General features: G+C 38.7%; 1 protein-coding gene across 1 annotated transcript in view; it reads left to right on the top strand.

Moving 5' to 3' along the window:
• Positions 1-17,929, top strand: part of SPIDR (scaffold protein involved in DNA repair) — a 378,562-nt gene that overhangs the window by 161,152 nt on the left and 199,481 nt on the right. Inside the window, exon 8 of the mRNA XM_080646739.1 lies at positions 4,612-4,825. Within this exon, the coding sequence (XP_080502865.1) occupies positions 4,612-4,825 (214 nt within the window). The remainder of the gene's footprint in view (positions 1-4,611; positions 4,826-17,929) is intronic.

The following is a 17,929-nucleotide window of genomic DNA, read 5'->3' as shown; positions in this document are numbered from 1 at the left end:
ATTCTTTCCCATTCAGTGAGTTGTCTTTTCATTTTATTGATGGTTTTCTTCGCTGTGCAAAAACTTTTTAATTTGATATAATCCCATTTGTTTATTTTTATTTTCTTAACCTTTCTTGAGGTGATATATCAGAAAAAATATTCCTGCAAGAAACGTTCGAGATTTTACTGCCTATGTTTTCTTCCAGGATTTTTATGCTTTCAAGTCAAACATTTAAATCTTTAATTTCATTTTGAGTTTATTCTTGTGTATGGTGTAAGAAGGTGATCTAGTTTCTTTCTTTCTTTCTTTCTTTCTTTCTTTCTTTCTTTCTTTCTTTCTTTCTTTCTTTCTTTCTTTCTTTCTTTATTTTTAAACTCTGAGACTTTAATTAGCTTCTTTCTGGGGTACCCAGGCCTGCTTCACTTATTTATGTTGCCTGCTTGTTCCCTGCAGGCATTTGAATTCAGGAGATGGAGTGATCTAGTTTCATATTTTTGCATGTATCTGTCCAATTTTCCTAACACCATTTATTGAATCAACAGCCTTTACCTCATTGTATGATTTTGCCTCCTTTTTCAAATATTAATTGGCTATAAAAGTGTAGGTTTATTTCTGGGCTCTCTGTTCAGTTCCATTGATCTGTATGTCTGTCTTATACCAGTTACATGCTGGTTTGCCTACGATGGCCTTGTAGTACAGTTTGATATCACATAGCGTGATTACTTCCACTTTGTCCTTTTTTTTTTCAAGATTTCTGTGACTATACGGGGTCTTTTGTGGTTCCATATAAATGTTTGTAATATTTGTTCTAATTCTATGAAACACACAGTTGGTATCTTAATATGAATTGCATTGAATCTATAGATTGCTTTGGGTAGTATAGACATTTTAATGATATTAATTTTTCCTATCTATGAATACAGTATGTGCTTCCACTTATTGTATCTTCCTCAATATGTTTCTTTAGTGTCTTACAATTTTCTGAATACAGGGCTTTTGCATCCTTGGTTAAATTTACCCTATGTCTTTTGATTGGAGCATTTAAGCAATTTACATTTAAAATGATTATTGCTAGATATGAATTTTTTTAAAATATATTTTTATTTATTTCAGAGAGGAAGTGAGAGAGATAGAAACATCAGTAGTGAGAGAGAATCATTGATCAGCTGCCTCCTGCATGCTCCACACTGGGGATCCAACCCACAACGGGCATGTGTCCTGACTGAGAATTGAACTGTGACCTCCTGGTTCATAGGTTGATGCTCAGCCACTAAACCACACTCCAGCTGAGCGATAGGTGTATATTTATTGCCATTTCATTCTTTTAACTATGTTCCTCTGGTTCTTTTTCTTCTTCTTCTTCTTCTCTTTATTTTGTCAATCCTCACCAAGGATATTTTTTCCATTGATTTTTAGAAAGAATAGAAGAGAGGGAGAGAGACACATTAATTAGTTGCTTCCTCACACTACCCAACCCGGGGCCAGGATTGAGCCTGCAACCGAAGTATGTCACCTTGACCAAAATTGAACCTGTGACCCTTGAGTTTGTGGGCCAGTGCTCTAACCACTGAGCCAAACCAGCTAGGGCTTCTTCTACTTCTTAAAGCAGCCCTTTAACATTTCTTGTGATGGTTTGGTGGTAACAAACTTCTTTATCTTTTCTTTTCTGGGAAGCTCTTTATTTCTCCTTCAATATTAAATGATAGTCTTGCTTGCTAAGTAGTTTTGGTTGTACCAGGTAGGTTCTTCCTTTTCATCACTTTAAATATTTCATGTCAACCCCTTCTGGCCTGAAATATTTCTGTTAAGAAATCAACTGACAGACTTATGGGAGCTCCCTGTAGGTAACTAATTCTCTTTAATATTTGCCACTTTAATTATGATGTGTCTTGTTGTGGGCCTGTTTGGTTCCATTGTGTTTGGGACTCTCTGTGATTCCTGGACTTGTGTGTCTTTTTTTCATCACAAGATTAGGGAAGTTTTCTGTTATTATTTTCTCAAATAGGTTTTGATCCCTTGCTCTCCTTTTTATGGTATCCCTATGATGCAGATGTTTTTACACTTCGTGTTGTGCCAAAGTTCCCTTAAACTATCGTCATTAAAAAAAATTTTTTTTGGCTCTGTTTAGTTGTTTTTTATCCCTTGTCTTCTAAATCATTGATTTGATCCTCTGCTTTATTCTACCAAGTGTTTATTCCTTCCAGTGTGTTCTTCATTTTAGATATGTATTATTTATTTCTGACTCTCCTTTTTTAGGGTTTCTTTGTCTTCTTTCTTGCTGCTGAATTAAACATCCATGTAATCATTACTTTGAACTATACAGTATGTCTGATAAATTGCTTGCCTTCATTTCATTTAACTCTTTCTGGAGATTTCTCTATTCTTTCATTTGTAGCCTGTTTCATTTTTTCTCCCCATTTTGGCTGCCTCTTTGTGTTTATTTCTATGTATTTGATAGGTCTGCTATGACCCCGAGTTTTTATGGGATTTCCTTATTTAGTAGGGTTCCATTTTGCAGTCTCCTTGATCACCTGAGCTGGGTGCTCCAGAAATGTCCCTTGTGTGGGTTATTTGGGCCCCCCTGTTGTAATTGAGTCTTGAGTGCTGTTGGGGAGTCCTGCACTCAAGGTTGACTGACTGTGAGGCTGCACCCTGACCACTGCATGCGGACGGCTATGCAGGTGTTGACCCCACAAAGCGGAATTCACCTCAGTGGGGTTTGTTGCCTGCTGAGATCTCCCTTTGGATCTGCTGCTTGTGAAGCTTATTGGACCCTGCTCTGATGTCTGAATCTTGCCACTGGGTGTGTTGGTTCTCGGCTGCCTGGGTGGGACTGTGGTAGAGGCCAATGTAAGATGCTGCCTGTGATGGGCCCCGGCAACTTGTTTGGAGCAGACTTGATGGGGCTTCTTCTGTAAATCCTTTGTTATAAGACTTCTGTTCAGCTAGTCTTTAGTTGGTTATTCAGAATGAGTGTTCTATAATTTATTTGTAATTCCTGTTTGGTCCTGGGGAGGAGGTAAGTGTAGCTTTCACCTTTTCCATTGCCATTTTGGATCTCTAATTCATTTCTTTAAATTAAAAAACAGAGTAATAGAAAAACATAAGTGTATTTTCTACAAAGAATTAATAACTCATTTTAATATTTTAATATTTTTTTAAATATATTTTTATTGATTTTTTACAGAGAGGAAGGAAGAGTGATAGATAGTCAGAAACATCGATGAGAGAGAAACATCGACCAGCTGCCTCCTGCACACCTCCCACTGGGGATGTGCCCGCAACCAAGTTACATGCCCTTGACCTGAATCGAACCTGGGACCTTTCAGTCCGCAGGCTGATGCTCTATCCACTGAGCCAAACCGGTTTTGGCAATATTTTAATATTTTTGATTTACATATTTTATAACAGAAACAGTATGACAGATAAGTTGGAAATCTTCTGAGTTTCCTTCCCTAATCACATTCCTCTTTCTCTCTCTTTAGAATCAATGGTTATCATGAGTTTTCTATGTATCCTACTAGTCCATATTTATGTACTTTTATTATACATGTATTCTAACAATACAGGGTAGAGCAAAAGTAGCTTACAGTTATTTGTCTGGAAAACAATACAAAAATTAATAAATAATACAATAATAAATTCTGTGTTTCATGTACTCCCAACTGTAAACCTACTTTTGCCCCACCTTGTATGGGTTTCTGTATTTAAAAAAAAAAAAAACATCATAAGTGTCATACTCTACATATCTTGTGTCCCCATCTTCTTTTTGAGATCTCGCTATGCTGATACATACAGCTCTGGTTCACTTACATTAACTTCTGTACAGTGTTCCGTTGTATGAACACACAACAGTTTACCCATCCTCCTATTGATAAGTGCTGGGTCCAGTTTTCTGCTCTTACAAACAATACTTAGATGTGCTTCCTTGTTTAGGTCTCCTAGTGAATGTGACAAGAGTTTCTGAATATATATCTAGGGTTTCTGAGTTATAGGCTATGCATACTGTTAACTTCATTTATCTCATTTAATCTTTAAAAATATTAATTGAGGCTATTGGCATGATTCCCATTTTACACATGAGAAAACTGAGGTGTTGAAATGCTATATAACTTGTCTAGCTGAATAATACACCTAGTACCTGAATCCAGATTAGAATTTCACCCCATTAAATCCAGACCCCTAACACCTAGCATTCCACATGCATTTGCCACTTTTAACCTTTATGATCATTAGAACAGTTGCCGCCAACCAGTCATACTGCATCATTTGAAAGTAGAAAATCAAAGCAGGTAATGAGGGAGTATATAACAAAGAAGGATCAATGAGGTGCCCATACTTCCTTTGATATGTGAAACAGTGGGTCTGTGTTTTCCATATGCTTAAGACTGTTTCTTTATGACAGAAGTCTATACTTTCTATTTCTTAAATGCAACATGCAGGCTGTTTTGGACTTTAAAAAAAGAAGAGCATGTTAGAGTCTGTTTTTATTCTGCAAAGTGTACAGACCATTTTTTCCAGGGGAAGAAAACTATCTGAGCGTGATTCTTTTGTTCATGTCCCTTTATTCATACTTGAACCATGTCTTTTAGACTTTATTTTTTCTTTTGCTTTTTCTTTCCCTTCCAGGTAGCCAATCTGGTGTATTAATTGTGAAAATTCTAGAGCTGCATGAAGAATGCACCATCCAAGTTGCCATGTGTGAGCAGTTGGTGGGACTGCAGGCTGATGGCTCTTCTCAAGGTGAAGCCTCTGGGACTGGCCTGAAGGTTCTCTTCACCAAGGAGACTGCACACTATCTCAGGGGGCAGCCCCAGGACATTATCCACATCTACCCGCCCTGGTGAGTGCCAAGAACTGACTCCAGGAGTCACCAACTGTGAGTTTGTCTCTAAAGCATTTGTCTCAAAAATGTTATCAGGAACATTTTTGTTGCTTTATTAGAGACATGCCCGGGGAAGGAGCCAGGATTTTATGGAACAGGAGCACTGATTTGTCTCTGATGGCTTGTTTGTAGGGTTTAATCTGAAGAGCGTAAATGGTCACTAATGGATTAGAAAAGTTATTTTTAGGATACCATTTTTGCTCTCTTCTGCATGGAATATTAATTTTTTACCACAAAAAGAAGAAAATATTGCTATTTTGAGGAAAAGATTCAGCAGCCTCATTTAAAAAACTATTAACTTTATCAACAATTTTTAAAGTTTCTTTCGTCTTTTTACTGTGTCTGTAGCAAGTGATCATGAGTCTCTAGTTAAATTCTTCTATTAAGGCTGAAGATATCAGAGGATAACTTGCTTTATTTTATTATTTTAATTTTAATACATTTTTATTGAACATTATAAGATATATGCAGGGCCTTACACAGAGCATAAATATACATTTCAAGGAATAATCACAAAGTGAATAGTAATTCCTATCCTGTCATCCTGTGTAGCTTACTCAAGAATACAGCACTATTAATTCTCTTCTCTGAAATTCCCCATCATCCTACATTCATACATCATTAAAAAATTTTTTTTTTTAATTTTTCTTGACCATATGTTCTCTTCCTCTTGGTATAGTCTTCTCCTTTACTTATAACAACATGCCTCGGGGTGTTGTTGAAACACTGTGTCCGTATTGTCCCCTCCATCCTCTCCTGAGCCCATTTCTTTCAGGCTTTCGGCCCACAACTCCCCACATCTCACTCCCTGCTGTCCACATTGCTTCTCCAGTGCTCTTTTGTGACAGAGCCGTGTTTCCTTTTGCAGTGCCCCCTCGGGGTTTGTTTCTGTTTCCCCTGCGCTCCTCCTCATACCTTCCCTGGCTTCTCAGTACTGAACTGCTGCCAGGCTCAGTCCTAGACCTCTTTTCTACTCACCTCACCACCTTGGGGATTTCATCTCTTCCTATCCACGGGAGCCTCCTAACAGCTCCACTTCCAAATCCATACAAAGTCCAGCATTTCTTTTTACTTCTAGTCCATGATCCTTTCCAGGTAATCACTTTTTGGGGGATTAGTGCAATAGTCCCTTAAATGTTCCCTCTGCCTCTTTCCTTACCCTCCATCTATTTCTGCTCAAGATGACTAGAGGAGCAAAGTTATGAATACGTGAGCCATCATACTGGTTTTTGGCTTCACACTCCGCCTCATGCAGAGTCAAAGCCCCCCCCCCTGAGCTCTGGAATCTCATCTCCTGTTCTCTCGGCTTCCCCAGTTCCATTTTGGTCACCCTGGACTCCACCCTGCTCCTCAAATTGCATGCCACTCTCTACTCTTACTTTGAGGCCCGGGTTTTGCTGCTCCTTGTGCTGGGATGCTTTGTCCTACCACCTCCACTTACTGCATGGGTTGCTGTTTTCTTCAAACTTCCAGGCATTTACTCAGCTGTCACCTTCTAAAGAGGCCCTGGGTCACATAGCTAACGTTGGAAACTACCCCCTTTACACCCTTTGTTCCCCTTCCCTCCTTTGTTTTCACAATCACACATATTACAGTTTACCATTTTTATTTGCTCATTTGCTTATTGTTGTCTCCTGCTGCTAGATTTTTAACTGTCTCCTTTACTTCTTAGGGCCTGAGGACACTCAATAGAACTTTGATGTGGAATGAATGAGCAGTTTCTCCTTGTCCTAACAGTGCTTCTCCCATCCAGGATCTTGTTACTATAATTCTTTGTGTTCTTTCAGCTGCTTTATTCAGCTCTTTAAAGTTATTGGACGTCCTTACTGGAAATTTATGGTTAAATCCAGTGATATTGGCAGTACTTGATTTTGCAGTGTGTCCTAGTTTCATCTTCTTTATCAACATACACAGCTGTTTATGATTTAGCTTATTGTACCTCAGTAAAAATGTGTATTCAAGCTACGTTGATTTGTTTACCATGAGCTATAGAGAACTCAAGCATGGTTATCTTGGGAACTATCTTTAAAAACATTTTTTTGTGGGGGAGAGGTTATAATTTTTCTTTAAATAAGCAGGTAAAGTTGAACTTTTAGAATGACTATGTAGGTTCCCTATAGCTTCATAATTCCTCTAGATAATCTAAGATTAATAGTCCAAGGGAAGAAAAGTCAATAGTCCCCAGCAGGTATTTTTTAGAAAATAAAATACAAATGGTTCTGCCAAAACCGGTTTGGCTCAGTGGATAGAGCGTCGGCCTGCGGACTGAAAGGTCCCAGGTTCGATTCCGGTCAAGGGCACGTAACTTGGTTGCGGGCACATCCCCAGTAGGAGGTGTGCAAGAGGCAGCTGATCGATGTGTCTCTCTCATCGATGTTTCTAACTCTCTATCCCTCTTCCTTCCTCTCTGTAAAAAATCAATAAAATATATTTTAAAAAAAAATACAAATGGTTCTAAACACAGGGTAAGATACCTACATCCATATGATAGTAAAAAGAATTGCAAACTAAGATGATAAATACCATTTTTCAGTTTTCAGTTTGCCCAATATCAATACAGAGGGTTGGTAAAGGAAGGAAACAAGGACTTAATGTACTGTTAGTGGGAATGTAAACTGGCGCCACATGACAGTGTGCTAAAACTCAAGAGACTCTGGTCCAACTACATATAATATTTACAGAAATTTATCTTACAGCTCTTCCTCACAAATATAGAAAATGATGTATCCACCGCATTATTGTCTGAAGTAACCTATATGTCCTCCCAACAGGCTGATTGACTAATAATGGTATCTCTGCATTAGAAGTCAATGAAAATAATGTAGCAACTATTTACATACTAATATACTCTTACGAAATGATCTCCAAGACATATTTCTAAAATAGGAAAGCATGGTACACAGAGTGTCAGGGTTAGCCTCCTGGAGGTGGAGATTCTCTGAGCTCTGAAGGCTAAGTTGAAAAAACCGTGAGGGGACCGTAAAGGCATCTGAAATAGAGGAGACCGAATGAGCACAGACCAAGAAGCCAGAAGGGCCTGATGAAGGGTGAATGCTGGGACATATGGACCGAGTGGAAATTCTGCACCAGGAGCAGCAGCAAGTGAGGCTGGAGAACCTGTGCGCAGTGTTAGAAGAGCTGGCATTAAATATTCCCTGCTGCCTAGGGAAGAAGAGATGTGATCCGATTCACAGTTTGAAGTTTGTGGAGATTAACGCTGTGTCGAAGGCCAGAGTAAAGGCACCTTAGGGGCTTTGAGGGTAGCTCAAGTGTAAGGGAAGATGATGATTTCAACTAGAATAGTAAACAGTAGATTCAGAATATATTTTGGAGTTAAGAGGCAACATGATTTGCTAACGTGTTTGATAGGGTATGTGAAAGAAAGACAAGGAAGACTCCTCTAAGTTTTGGCTTGAGTTATGATGCTGAGTAGTAAAATGGGGAGACATGGGGCATATTTTGAGGGTATAGTCAACAGTGTCTTCTTGACACCAGCAGTAGTTAGTTAGAGCCCTGGGTAAACATGAGAGAAACCGTGATGCCAGAAGAGAAACTCAACCCTTCTGAGTTTTTAGTGTAACGCCTGTGTGGTAAGTGCCAGAGGACCAAAGTAGAGCCCACAGGCTTGTTCACAGCTGTGTTTGTTCCTGCTTTATATTTGCCTCCTGGGGTTCTTTGAAATGAAGAAATTGCTGGCTCTTATTGCTAGAAATACAGCAATGCTAAAGATAGAGCTTTGTTTGCTGTGTGGGATTATCTTTCTGTTGTGACAGCCAACAAGCCAAATTTTCTCTCCAAAATGACAGGGTGTTTTGAGAGGAAATAAATAGAAAACTAATACAGTGTGAAAAGGACAAAATATACCATAATGATAGTCTGGACAGACTGAAACATTGGAGGAAGGGAGAAAAGGAAATCAAGCATCCATGCTTACATGAGGAGGAAGAAAAGCAGGCTTTCAGCTGGTGACGCACAGAACACTTTTCCATGAGGTCTTCATAGGAATACGACTAAAAGCTCCTGTGCTCAGATAACTTTGGGAAAGCCTGGTAAAATGCGGATCAGTTTCTGGACTGTAGGGGTTCTCAAAGTCTCTAACTTGTGAATGTGCAATAGGATTTACAATAGAGGAAATCCGAAACAGAGGCGAACCTATAAATAAAAACATTAGCAAATAGCCTGGCCCGTGTTGCTCAGTGATTGAGCATCGACCCATGAACCAAGAGATCATCGGTCAATTCCCAGTCAGGGCATATGCCCAGGTTGCAGGCTTGATCCCCAGTAGGGGGCTAGTAGGAGACAACTGACCCATATTGTTTCTCTCTCGTCGATGTTTCTATCTCTCTATCCCTCTCCCTTCCTCTTTCTCTAAAAATGAATTAAAATCATATTTTTAAAAATATTAGCCAACATTCTTATCTAAGAGAGGGGTCAAGCAAACTAAGGGGAGTAATATCTCTAAAGAAGGCAGAGAAAGAAGTTCCAGAAGTCCATACCTCCATCGAAGCCACTACTGCACTGGCAGGAACTGTCTGTTTTAGAACTCTGGAGTCTAGTTGAACACTTGCAGTGTGGGGAAGACCTTGACTTAGAGTAAGTTTGGGGGAATTTCAGCCTTTAAAGTGATAGCAGCTATCTTCCCACATTCTCCAGCCCCACAATCTTGGTTCAGAATGCTGGAGCTAGGGTGGGCAATATATTAGGGTTGTGTGTTGATTCCTCAGTGCTGTTTTGAGCACTGGGGGGACTAATGCAGAGGCTAGTGGACATTTTTAAACTCCCACAGGCTTAAGTGGTTTCCAGGAGACGTGAATAAATAATACTTATATACCTTCCCCCTTTTGGGAGCCAAGCATTTAAGAAAATCTTTACCAGTTGACCACAGAGACAATGAAGTAGAAATGTCAATCACCACATATGGCAAGGAACACACACCTTGAAAAAAATAGCATGAAAAGTCATAAATGGATTAATTCAGCCTTTAATAAAATAAGAGTCAGGAATCCCTGAGGAATAGAATAATTAAATTTCTAGAGTTACCACAAAACAATACTCAAATATCTAATTCTCAGCAAAAATTATAAAATATACATATATAGAAGAAAAGAATGGACTATTCACAGGAAAAATAATAATTTGACAGAAACAATCACAGAGGCAGCTCAGACATTGGAATTATTTGTTAAAGATGTGAAATCAACTGTCTTAAACATGTACAATGAGTGAAAAGAAAATATACATAAAAAATGAAAGGAAATCAGGAACAATTAATGAGAAAAATGAAAATGTCAGTAAAGACATAGAAATCATAATATAAAGAGAAATTCTGGAGTTAAAAAGTACAATAATTTAAAATTTAAAACTCAATAAGAGGTTACAAAGCAGATGTGACCAAGGAAAACAAAGGATCAGCGTTATGGTAACTTTAGGAAACGAATACACAGGATATACATTTTAAAAGTTTTACTACAAAATACCTCTTATATTCTCAGTGGAATAAAACTAGAAAATTACAAATGAAAGGAAAACTAGAAAATGCATCATATGGAAATTAAGAATGTATTCTTAAACAACCAGTGGGTTGAAGAAGAAATACAAGGGAAAATAGAAAATAACATGAGACAAACAAAAATGAAAAAACACCCCTAAACTTATTATATAAAAGCAGTGCAGCATTGGAAATTTATAGCTGCAAACATATACATTAAAAAAGAAGACCGCAGCCAAAACCGGTTTGGCTCAGTGGATAGAGCGTCAGCCTGCGGACTGAAAGGTCCCGGGTTCGATTCCGGTCAAGGGCACGTAACTTGGTTGTGGGCACATCTCCAGTAGGGGGTGTGCAGGAGGCAGCTGATCAATGTTTCTCTCTCATCGATGTTTCTGACTCTCTATCCCTCTTTCTTCCTCTCTGTAAAAAATCAATAAAATATATTTTTTATAAAAAAAAAAAAAAAGAAGACCGCAAATCAATAACTTATCTGTACACCTTAAGGTACTAGAAAAAAAAAAAAAAAAAGAAGAAGGGCAAACCAAATCCAATGCCAGCAGAAGGATGGAAATAATAAAAATTAGAGAGGAGGTAAGTAAAATAGAGTACTATATAGAAAAACATTAGAGAAAGTCAATTAAACACAATGTTGTCTCTTTGAAAAGAGCAACAAAGTTGACAAACACTTGGCTAGACTGCCCCCCCAAAGTGAGAAGACTCACATTATTACAATCAGAAATGAAAAAGGAGACATAATTATTGGTTTTACAGAAATAAACAGGATTATGAAAGAATAGGGTAAATAGTTTAATGAGAAGAAATTTGATAACTTAAGTAAAATGGACAATTTCTTAGAAACACACAAGCTCCCAAACTTATTCATGAAGACATAGAAAATTTGAAGAGACTTATAACTAGTAAGGAGATTAATTCAGTAAGCAAAAATCTTTGAACAAAGAAAAGTCAATGACCAATGAATTCATCCAATATAGAAAGGAGAACTAGTGCCATTCCTTCTCCAGCTCTTCCCAAAGATTGAAAAGGAAAGAACACTTTCTAATTCATTCTATGAGGCCAGCATTTCTCTGGTACCAAAACTAGACAAAGATTATAGCCCCCATCCCCAAAATAAAAACTAGAGACCAGTATCCCTTATTAATATTGATGCAAAAATCCTCCACAGAATATTTGCAAACTGAATTTTTAAAATGTTTTTTTTAAATTTATCTTTATTGTTGAAAGTATTACAGATGTTCCCTTTTTCCCCCATTGATCCCCTCCACCCTGCTCCCACCCCCTCCCCAGGCCTTCACCACACTATTGTCTAAGTCTGTGGGTTATGCATATCTATATATATAGAAAGCCAGTGTCCGTATCGCCGGAACAATCTGATAACCAGTCGATATGATGCTTACTGTGGCCAGCGAACCCAGCCCCTCCCCCCGGCTGGCCCCACCCCTGATCAGCCTCTCCCACCCCGATGGGGGTGAGGCCAGCCTGCAAACCACCCACCGCCCCTCGCCCAGGTCGCCCCTGCCCCCAGTGGGCCCCCCACCCCGATTGGGGGCCCCCATCAGGGCAGGCCAGCCATCCCCCACCCATGCACCAGGCCTCAATCCTATATAATAAAAGGATAATATGCAAGTTGACCCTAAAGGCAGAACAATCAGAATGACAGCTGGACTAGTCACTATGAGGTGCACTGACCATCTCTTGATTCCTTTCCCCAGCCGGCAGGCTCCGATCGCCTGATGGCAAACGGGGAACCAGGGGTGGGTACGGGGGATGCGGGCAGGGGAACCGGGGGTGGGTGACGGGGGATGCGGGCAGTGCTAGGCCAAGGCCCCCGCCCTGCCGGTTGCCCCACATCAGAGGCAACCCGTGGTGGGGGCAGGGCCGGCGAGCGGGTAGTAATAGCCAACCTCTCAGTCCCTTCCCCCCTTCACCCCCCCGCCCCCGCCCCCGCCCCCTGGCCATCAGGCACAGATCACCCTATGGCAAAAGGGGAACCAGGGGTAGGTGGCAGCCAGGGAAGATGGCCCTGATCGCAGGCCAGGCCTGGAGACCATACCCACACACGAATTCCGTGTGCTGGGCTTCTAGTATGCATATGAAAGTTCTTAGCAGCATATCAAAAAGGATTATACATCATGTCCTAGTGGGATTTATTCCCAGAATGCAGGAATGGTTCAGCATTTGAAATAGATCAATAAAGAAGAAAACCAAGATCATCTCAGTTGATGAAAACAGTCAACAAACTAGGAACAGAAAAGAACCTCCTCAACTTGATGTAGGACATTCATGAAAAACCAACTGCCTAATATCACACTTGATGAAAAACTGAAAGTTTTTTTTTTAAGCTCAGAAACAAGACAAGGATGCCTGCCTTTTACAAACACATTCAACATAATGAAAATTCTAAATAGGGCAGTTAGGCAAGTAAAACAAAGCAAAGACACCCAGTTTGGAGAAAAAAAATTATTTCTGTGTGTAGATGACATGATCTTATGTGGAGAAAACCCTAAAAATCACATGCAGTTTAAACAAATAAATTCAGCAAAATTGCAGGATATAAATCAATATGCAAAAGTCAGCTGTATTTCTGTATACTCGTAATGAATAATGCAAAAAAATTTTGGAATTTACAGTACATCAGAAAGAAAAAAAACTAGGAATAAATTTAACCAAGAATACAGTGAAAATTTGCTAAAACAAATAAATGGAAAGACTTCCCATGTTCCTGAATTAGAATTCTTAATATTTTTCAGATGATAATACTTCCCAAAGCAATCTGCAGAATGACTGTAATCCCTATAAAATTTAAACACTATTTCTTCTAGAAGGAGAAACCTCATCCTGAAATTCATATGGAATATCAAGGAATCCCAAATAGCCAACACAATCGTGGAAAAGAGCAGTAAAGTTGCCTCACACTTCCTGATTTCAAAACGTTCTACACTAATTAAAACAGTATGGGCCCTGGCCAGTTTTGCTTAATGGTTAGAGCATGGGCCTGTGGACCAAAGGATCGTGGGTTTGATCCCTGGTCAAGGGCACATACCTCATTTGCAGGTTCTATCCCCAGCCCCTGTTGTGGGAACATGTGGAAGGCAACCAGTCGATGTGTCTCTCTCACATTGATGTTTCTCTCTCTCTTGCTCTCTCGATCCTCCCTTCTTTCTACCGTCTCTCTAAAGATCAATGGGAAAAATATCCTTGGGTGAGGATTAAAATAAAGAAAAAAACAAAAGTGTGATACTGGCATAAGGACAGAGATATAGAACAATGGAATAGAATAGAGGGCCCAAAAATAAACTCTTATACATATCGTGAAATAGGTGATTGGAAATTGGATGGCCACATGCAAAAGAGAAATGTTAGGCCATATACAAAAATTATCAATCAACTCAAGACCAATAAGAAATAAATTTAATATGTTGAACTTAAAACTGAAAACATTTTTGAATCAAAGGTCAGTATCAAAAGAGTGAAAAGACAACCCATAGAAAGTGAAAAACATTTGCAAATCATAGGGCCAAAGAGAAATACTGATTCCTTATATTTGAGGGAGCTCGGTTGAAAGAGTACTGAGCTTGCACTGGCCAGAATTTAAGATCCAACACTGCATTTCTGATCATTTATTTGAGCCTCATTATGTTCATTTGTAACCTGCCTTTTCACAGGTTACTAAGGATAAGTAATGAATAAAATAGTCCACTATGAAACTGATCGTTTCAACATACATTTCTCTGTGACATAGAAACATAATTATAACTGTGTTTCAGAGGCTTCAACTTCACACAGTTATTGAATATGAAAATCATGTAAAAGTCAGGTTAAAACTCCACAGAGTATTGTGAAATAATGTAACATAATATTTCAGGTTTCAAAGGATCACATACAGCATTGCTTCCTCGGATCACACATGTTAAGGTAAATTAAGTAAAGTGCTTAAGATGAGAGGTATTATGGCCTCTTTCTGAATGAGTGTGATTTATTAGGGCCAGAGAACACTGTCTAGGGCAAGGTTTATTTACTTCAGAGAAGCTAGACATCACTGGTTTCAAAATGAGAATTCTGATATAACAACGTAAGTGGTTACTTGAAGCCAGTTTTGATCCAGCTTTGAATCCCTGTTAAGAGCATTACAGTTAAAGCAATAAATTTATGGTTAAACATTAAACATTATTGAGTGAATAGAATGCTTCATATCTAATGCAGCCTCCCTATTGGCCCACCTGTACTCTTTATCACAAAAGTAAAGATTGGAAAGGCAAACAAAAGTTTCCCTGTTTAAAAATTTTCTTTCCGGCCATGGTCTCCCAGGCAGGGTCGTGAGCACAGCCCCTGCGTTGCTGGCCACCAGGTGCTGGCCTCTGAGCTCACGGACAGAGAAGGTATTAAAGGTGTCACTGCATTGGCCTCGCAGTGTCTCTCTTTAAGGACATTCCACTTAGCGTCCTCATTCTTTCAGATACAATAATACATTGTGACCAATCAGGTTAAATAATAAATGTGGACACAAATGTTATATTTCATAAATTAATACAGGTTTATTTTTGCTTAAAAGGTCTTAGGATCAGTCATGTTCTTCATCTCCTGGGAGTTCACATCATAGTGTCCCAGCTAGAATAAAGAAAATTTTCCTAATTTTTCTCATTTTTTTCTTCTGTTGTTTTTAATATAACAATGATCAAGACAAAAGTCAAATCAGAGATGGCTTTAAGATGGTCTTGTTCTAGAAATGATGATGGCTTATTATTGTCACTGAGGGTTCACACTGTTTTCTCCCCTTATCGGCACTGTTCTTTCTTCCTGGAGTGTCTTTTCACACCGCCCTGGTCCATATACAAAATGTGTACCTCTCCTGCTTCTATTTTTACCTTCCTTGCCATCTTCTACCTAGTTCCAGGCAAACCTGCTGCTCTCTCTCACGTGGCACACTGGTGCCTTCACCTGCCTCTGTTAGAGCACATCCAACAGAAAAGTCACCGCAGTTACACGTCTGTTCTTTCCTCCCACACTGTGAACGTCTTGAGTACAGGGCTCGTATGATTTGTGACATGATTGGAAATGGACTTTGCAAGAGCAGTGTGATCAGATGGTCTTCATATTTTCCAGGAAGGTCTTGAAACCAGATAATCAGCTCATTTTTTAGGCATCAGACAATAGGGTAAGAATATGTACGCTCTTATTTGCAGCTATAAAAGCACATAGTTTACTTACCTTTCAACCCCAACAAAGATACAAATGCTTGGGAAGTTTTCACTCTCTGTCCACAATCTTATAGGACAAAGGGCTGACAGTAACGAGACAGGTAGTGCTCACTTAACAGCAGTGCTATCCTGTTAAATTAATGCCACGCTAACAAATAAAACATTATGAACATAATCACTGGGTTTCCAGTTGCTTTCCCATGGGACATACTCTCTCATAGGCTAGCATGGTGATGCTGGAGAGTCCCTTCTGCATTCTATTGGGTGAAGAAAAATAACCAGAAGAAAAAAAAAATCACACTAGTCTGATTAATGACTGCTAACTAAAGGTTCTATTTTCTGTATGACTGACCACAAATCTTAAGCATATTATAGAATAATTTTTTTTATGTAGGGCTTCTCTTAATGAGGTGTAGAATATTCATGAATGTTTTGAGGCAATTTAAAAGAAATATTTTGAAATGAATTCTCATTAATTATGAACTTACTCAGTTGTTTTAGTCAGTAAAAATGTCACCTCTAGGTACTTCAGGGACATAATCTTGTCAGATTAATCCAAAGAGTAAAAGAGGAAAATGCCGGTGCCTGTAAGGTTATTCCAACCCCAATCACAGCATCACATTCTGAGTGTTAGTTCTGAACCTTGGGACACTTTCTGATGGGACTGAAGGTCAGCTATTTGCCTTTGGGAGATCTGTGAACAGGTCAGGTGGTGGTTCTGCATATTTCTCTTGTAGACAAGTCAGTGGTATAAAAACAGTGTTCTAAATTTCTATTCCCTTTCCAAGACGACCTCAGACCTTTTCCCCTGGCAACAGAAAATATAAATGCCTGCTTGATTTTTATTTTGGCATCTAGAATACTAAGGACTGTAAAAATAACACTTAATTATGGAAAATAAACTCTTTAATATTTCTTAAGCCTGGTCTTGTTCTCAAAATGATAATGGCTTATTGTTGTCACTAAATTGTGAGTTTAGATCTCTAAGGAAACCTCTTTTTATTCTGGAGGTAAATGTTTTATAGATGCTCTTCAACCACTGAGGAATGACAATGGGAAATAGAACACTCTTGGGGAAGGAGTGTTCTTATTTTATTTTTATTAGTATTACATATGTCTCCTTTTCCCCCCATTGACCTCTCGCAGCCACTCCTAGCCCCCAACACATGCCCTCGCCCCCTAGTGTCTGTGTCCATTGGTTATGCTTATATGAATGTGAAAGAAAGGTTTTTATTTGCATTACTGGAAAGCAGCAATATTTTCTGAAATGTTTCTCTGAAGACAAATGTAGCTGAATTATTGTCATTTTTAGTCCCTTCTCCCCTAGTTTAGGGAAAGCTGTTAGGGAAGATAGACTGGTGGTGCAGCACAGGCTTCCAACTTAGTTCACCATCCTCCATATCCTGCCACATTTGCCAGACACATACCCTGATTAGAATGTACACACGAAGGATAGTGAATTGTATCCTTTTGTTGTCAGACATTGTGTGTGTTTTTTATTTTTATTGATTTCTGAGAGGAAGGAAGAGGAAATTAGAGATAGAAACATCAGTGATGAGAGAGAATCATTGATTGGCTGCCTCCTGCACACCCCCTACTGAGGATTAAGCCTTGCAACCCGGGCATGTGCCCTGACCGAATCAAAGACCTCCTGGTTCATAAGCTGACACTCAACCACTGACCCACACTGGCTGGCACACATTGTTTTGTTTTTAACTTCTTTCCTGCCTTTCAAGTAAAAGTCAAACCAAATATTGAAGAATAGACTTAGTGTTTGTTAGACTGGTGCTTCATAATTAAAATAATCTAAAGATCATAGTGTTCTTTAAAATCACACACTGATTTAAAAAATAATCCTGTTAATTAAAATTTCCAGTGGAATATCATTCTTTGATAATTTTTATATAAGTTTTGACTCCTTATGTATTTGAACATTTGAATGTAAATCTTTCTTGTGAAACAAAAATTATACAAAGGCTACATGTTTATAGTAATTTATATCTCTTGGAAAATGTAATGCTGGCTTTATGTCCAATCTTAACATGGAAAAGAGGGGAAATAATAAGCATATTGGTACCAGTGCCAAGACAACATGTATAAAATGACCCAAAAAGATGAGATAGATGAATAGGATTGCTGTATCTAACGTGATACAGTATCTAACAATGAAAAAAGGGTCTATTTTTTTAGTTATTGGTTTCATTTAAACAAAAAGTTATATATTTTAGCTTTTAAAAATTACAGATTATTTAAGAGAAAATATAGGTTCTTAGGATTACGTCTTGGAGTTTTTTTCTTCTAGAAATTGTTCCTAACACTAAATGATCTATGAATATCAGATAATACCAGCTTAAGGTG

This window comes from Plecotus auritus (assembly GCF_963455305.1).
Source record: "Plecotus auritus genome assembly, chromosome: 11".
In the NCBI taxonomy this organism is placed as follows: Eukaryota; Metazoa; Chordata; class Mammalia; order Chiroptera; family Vespertilionidae; genus Plecotus; species Plecotus auritus.
The sequence above is the reverse complement of the archived record's forward strand: the minus strand, read 5'-3'. Positions and strand labels throughout refer to the sequence as shown.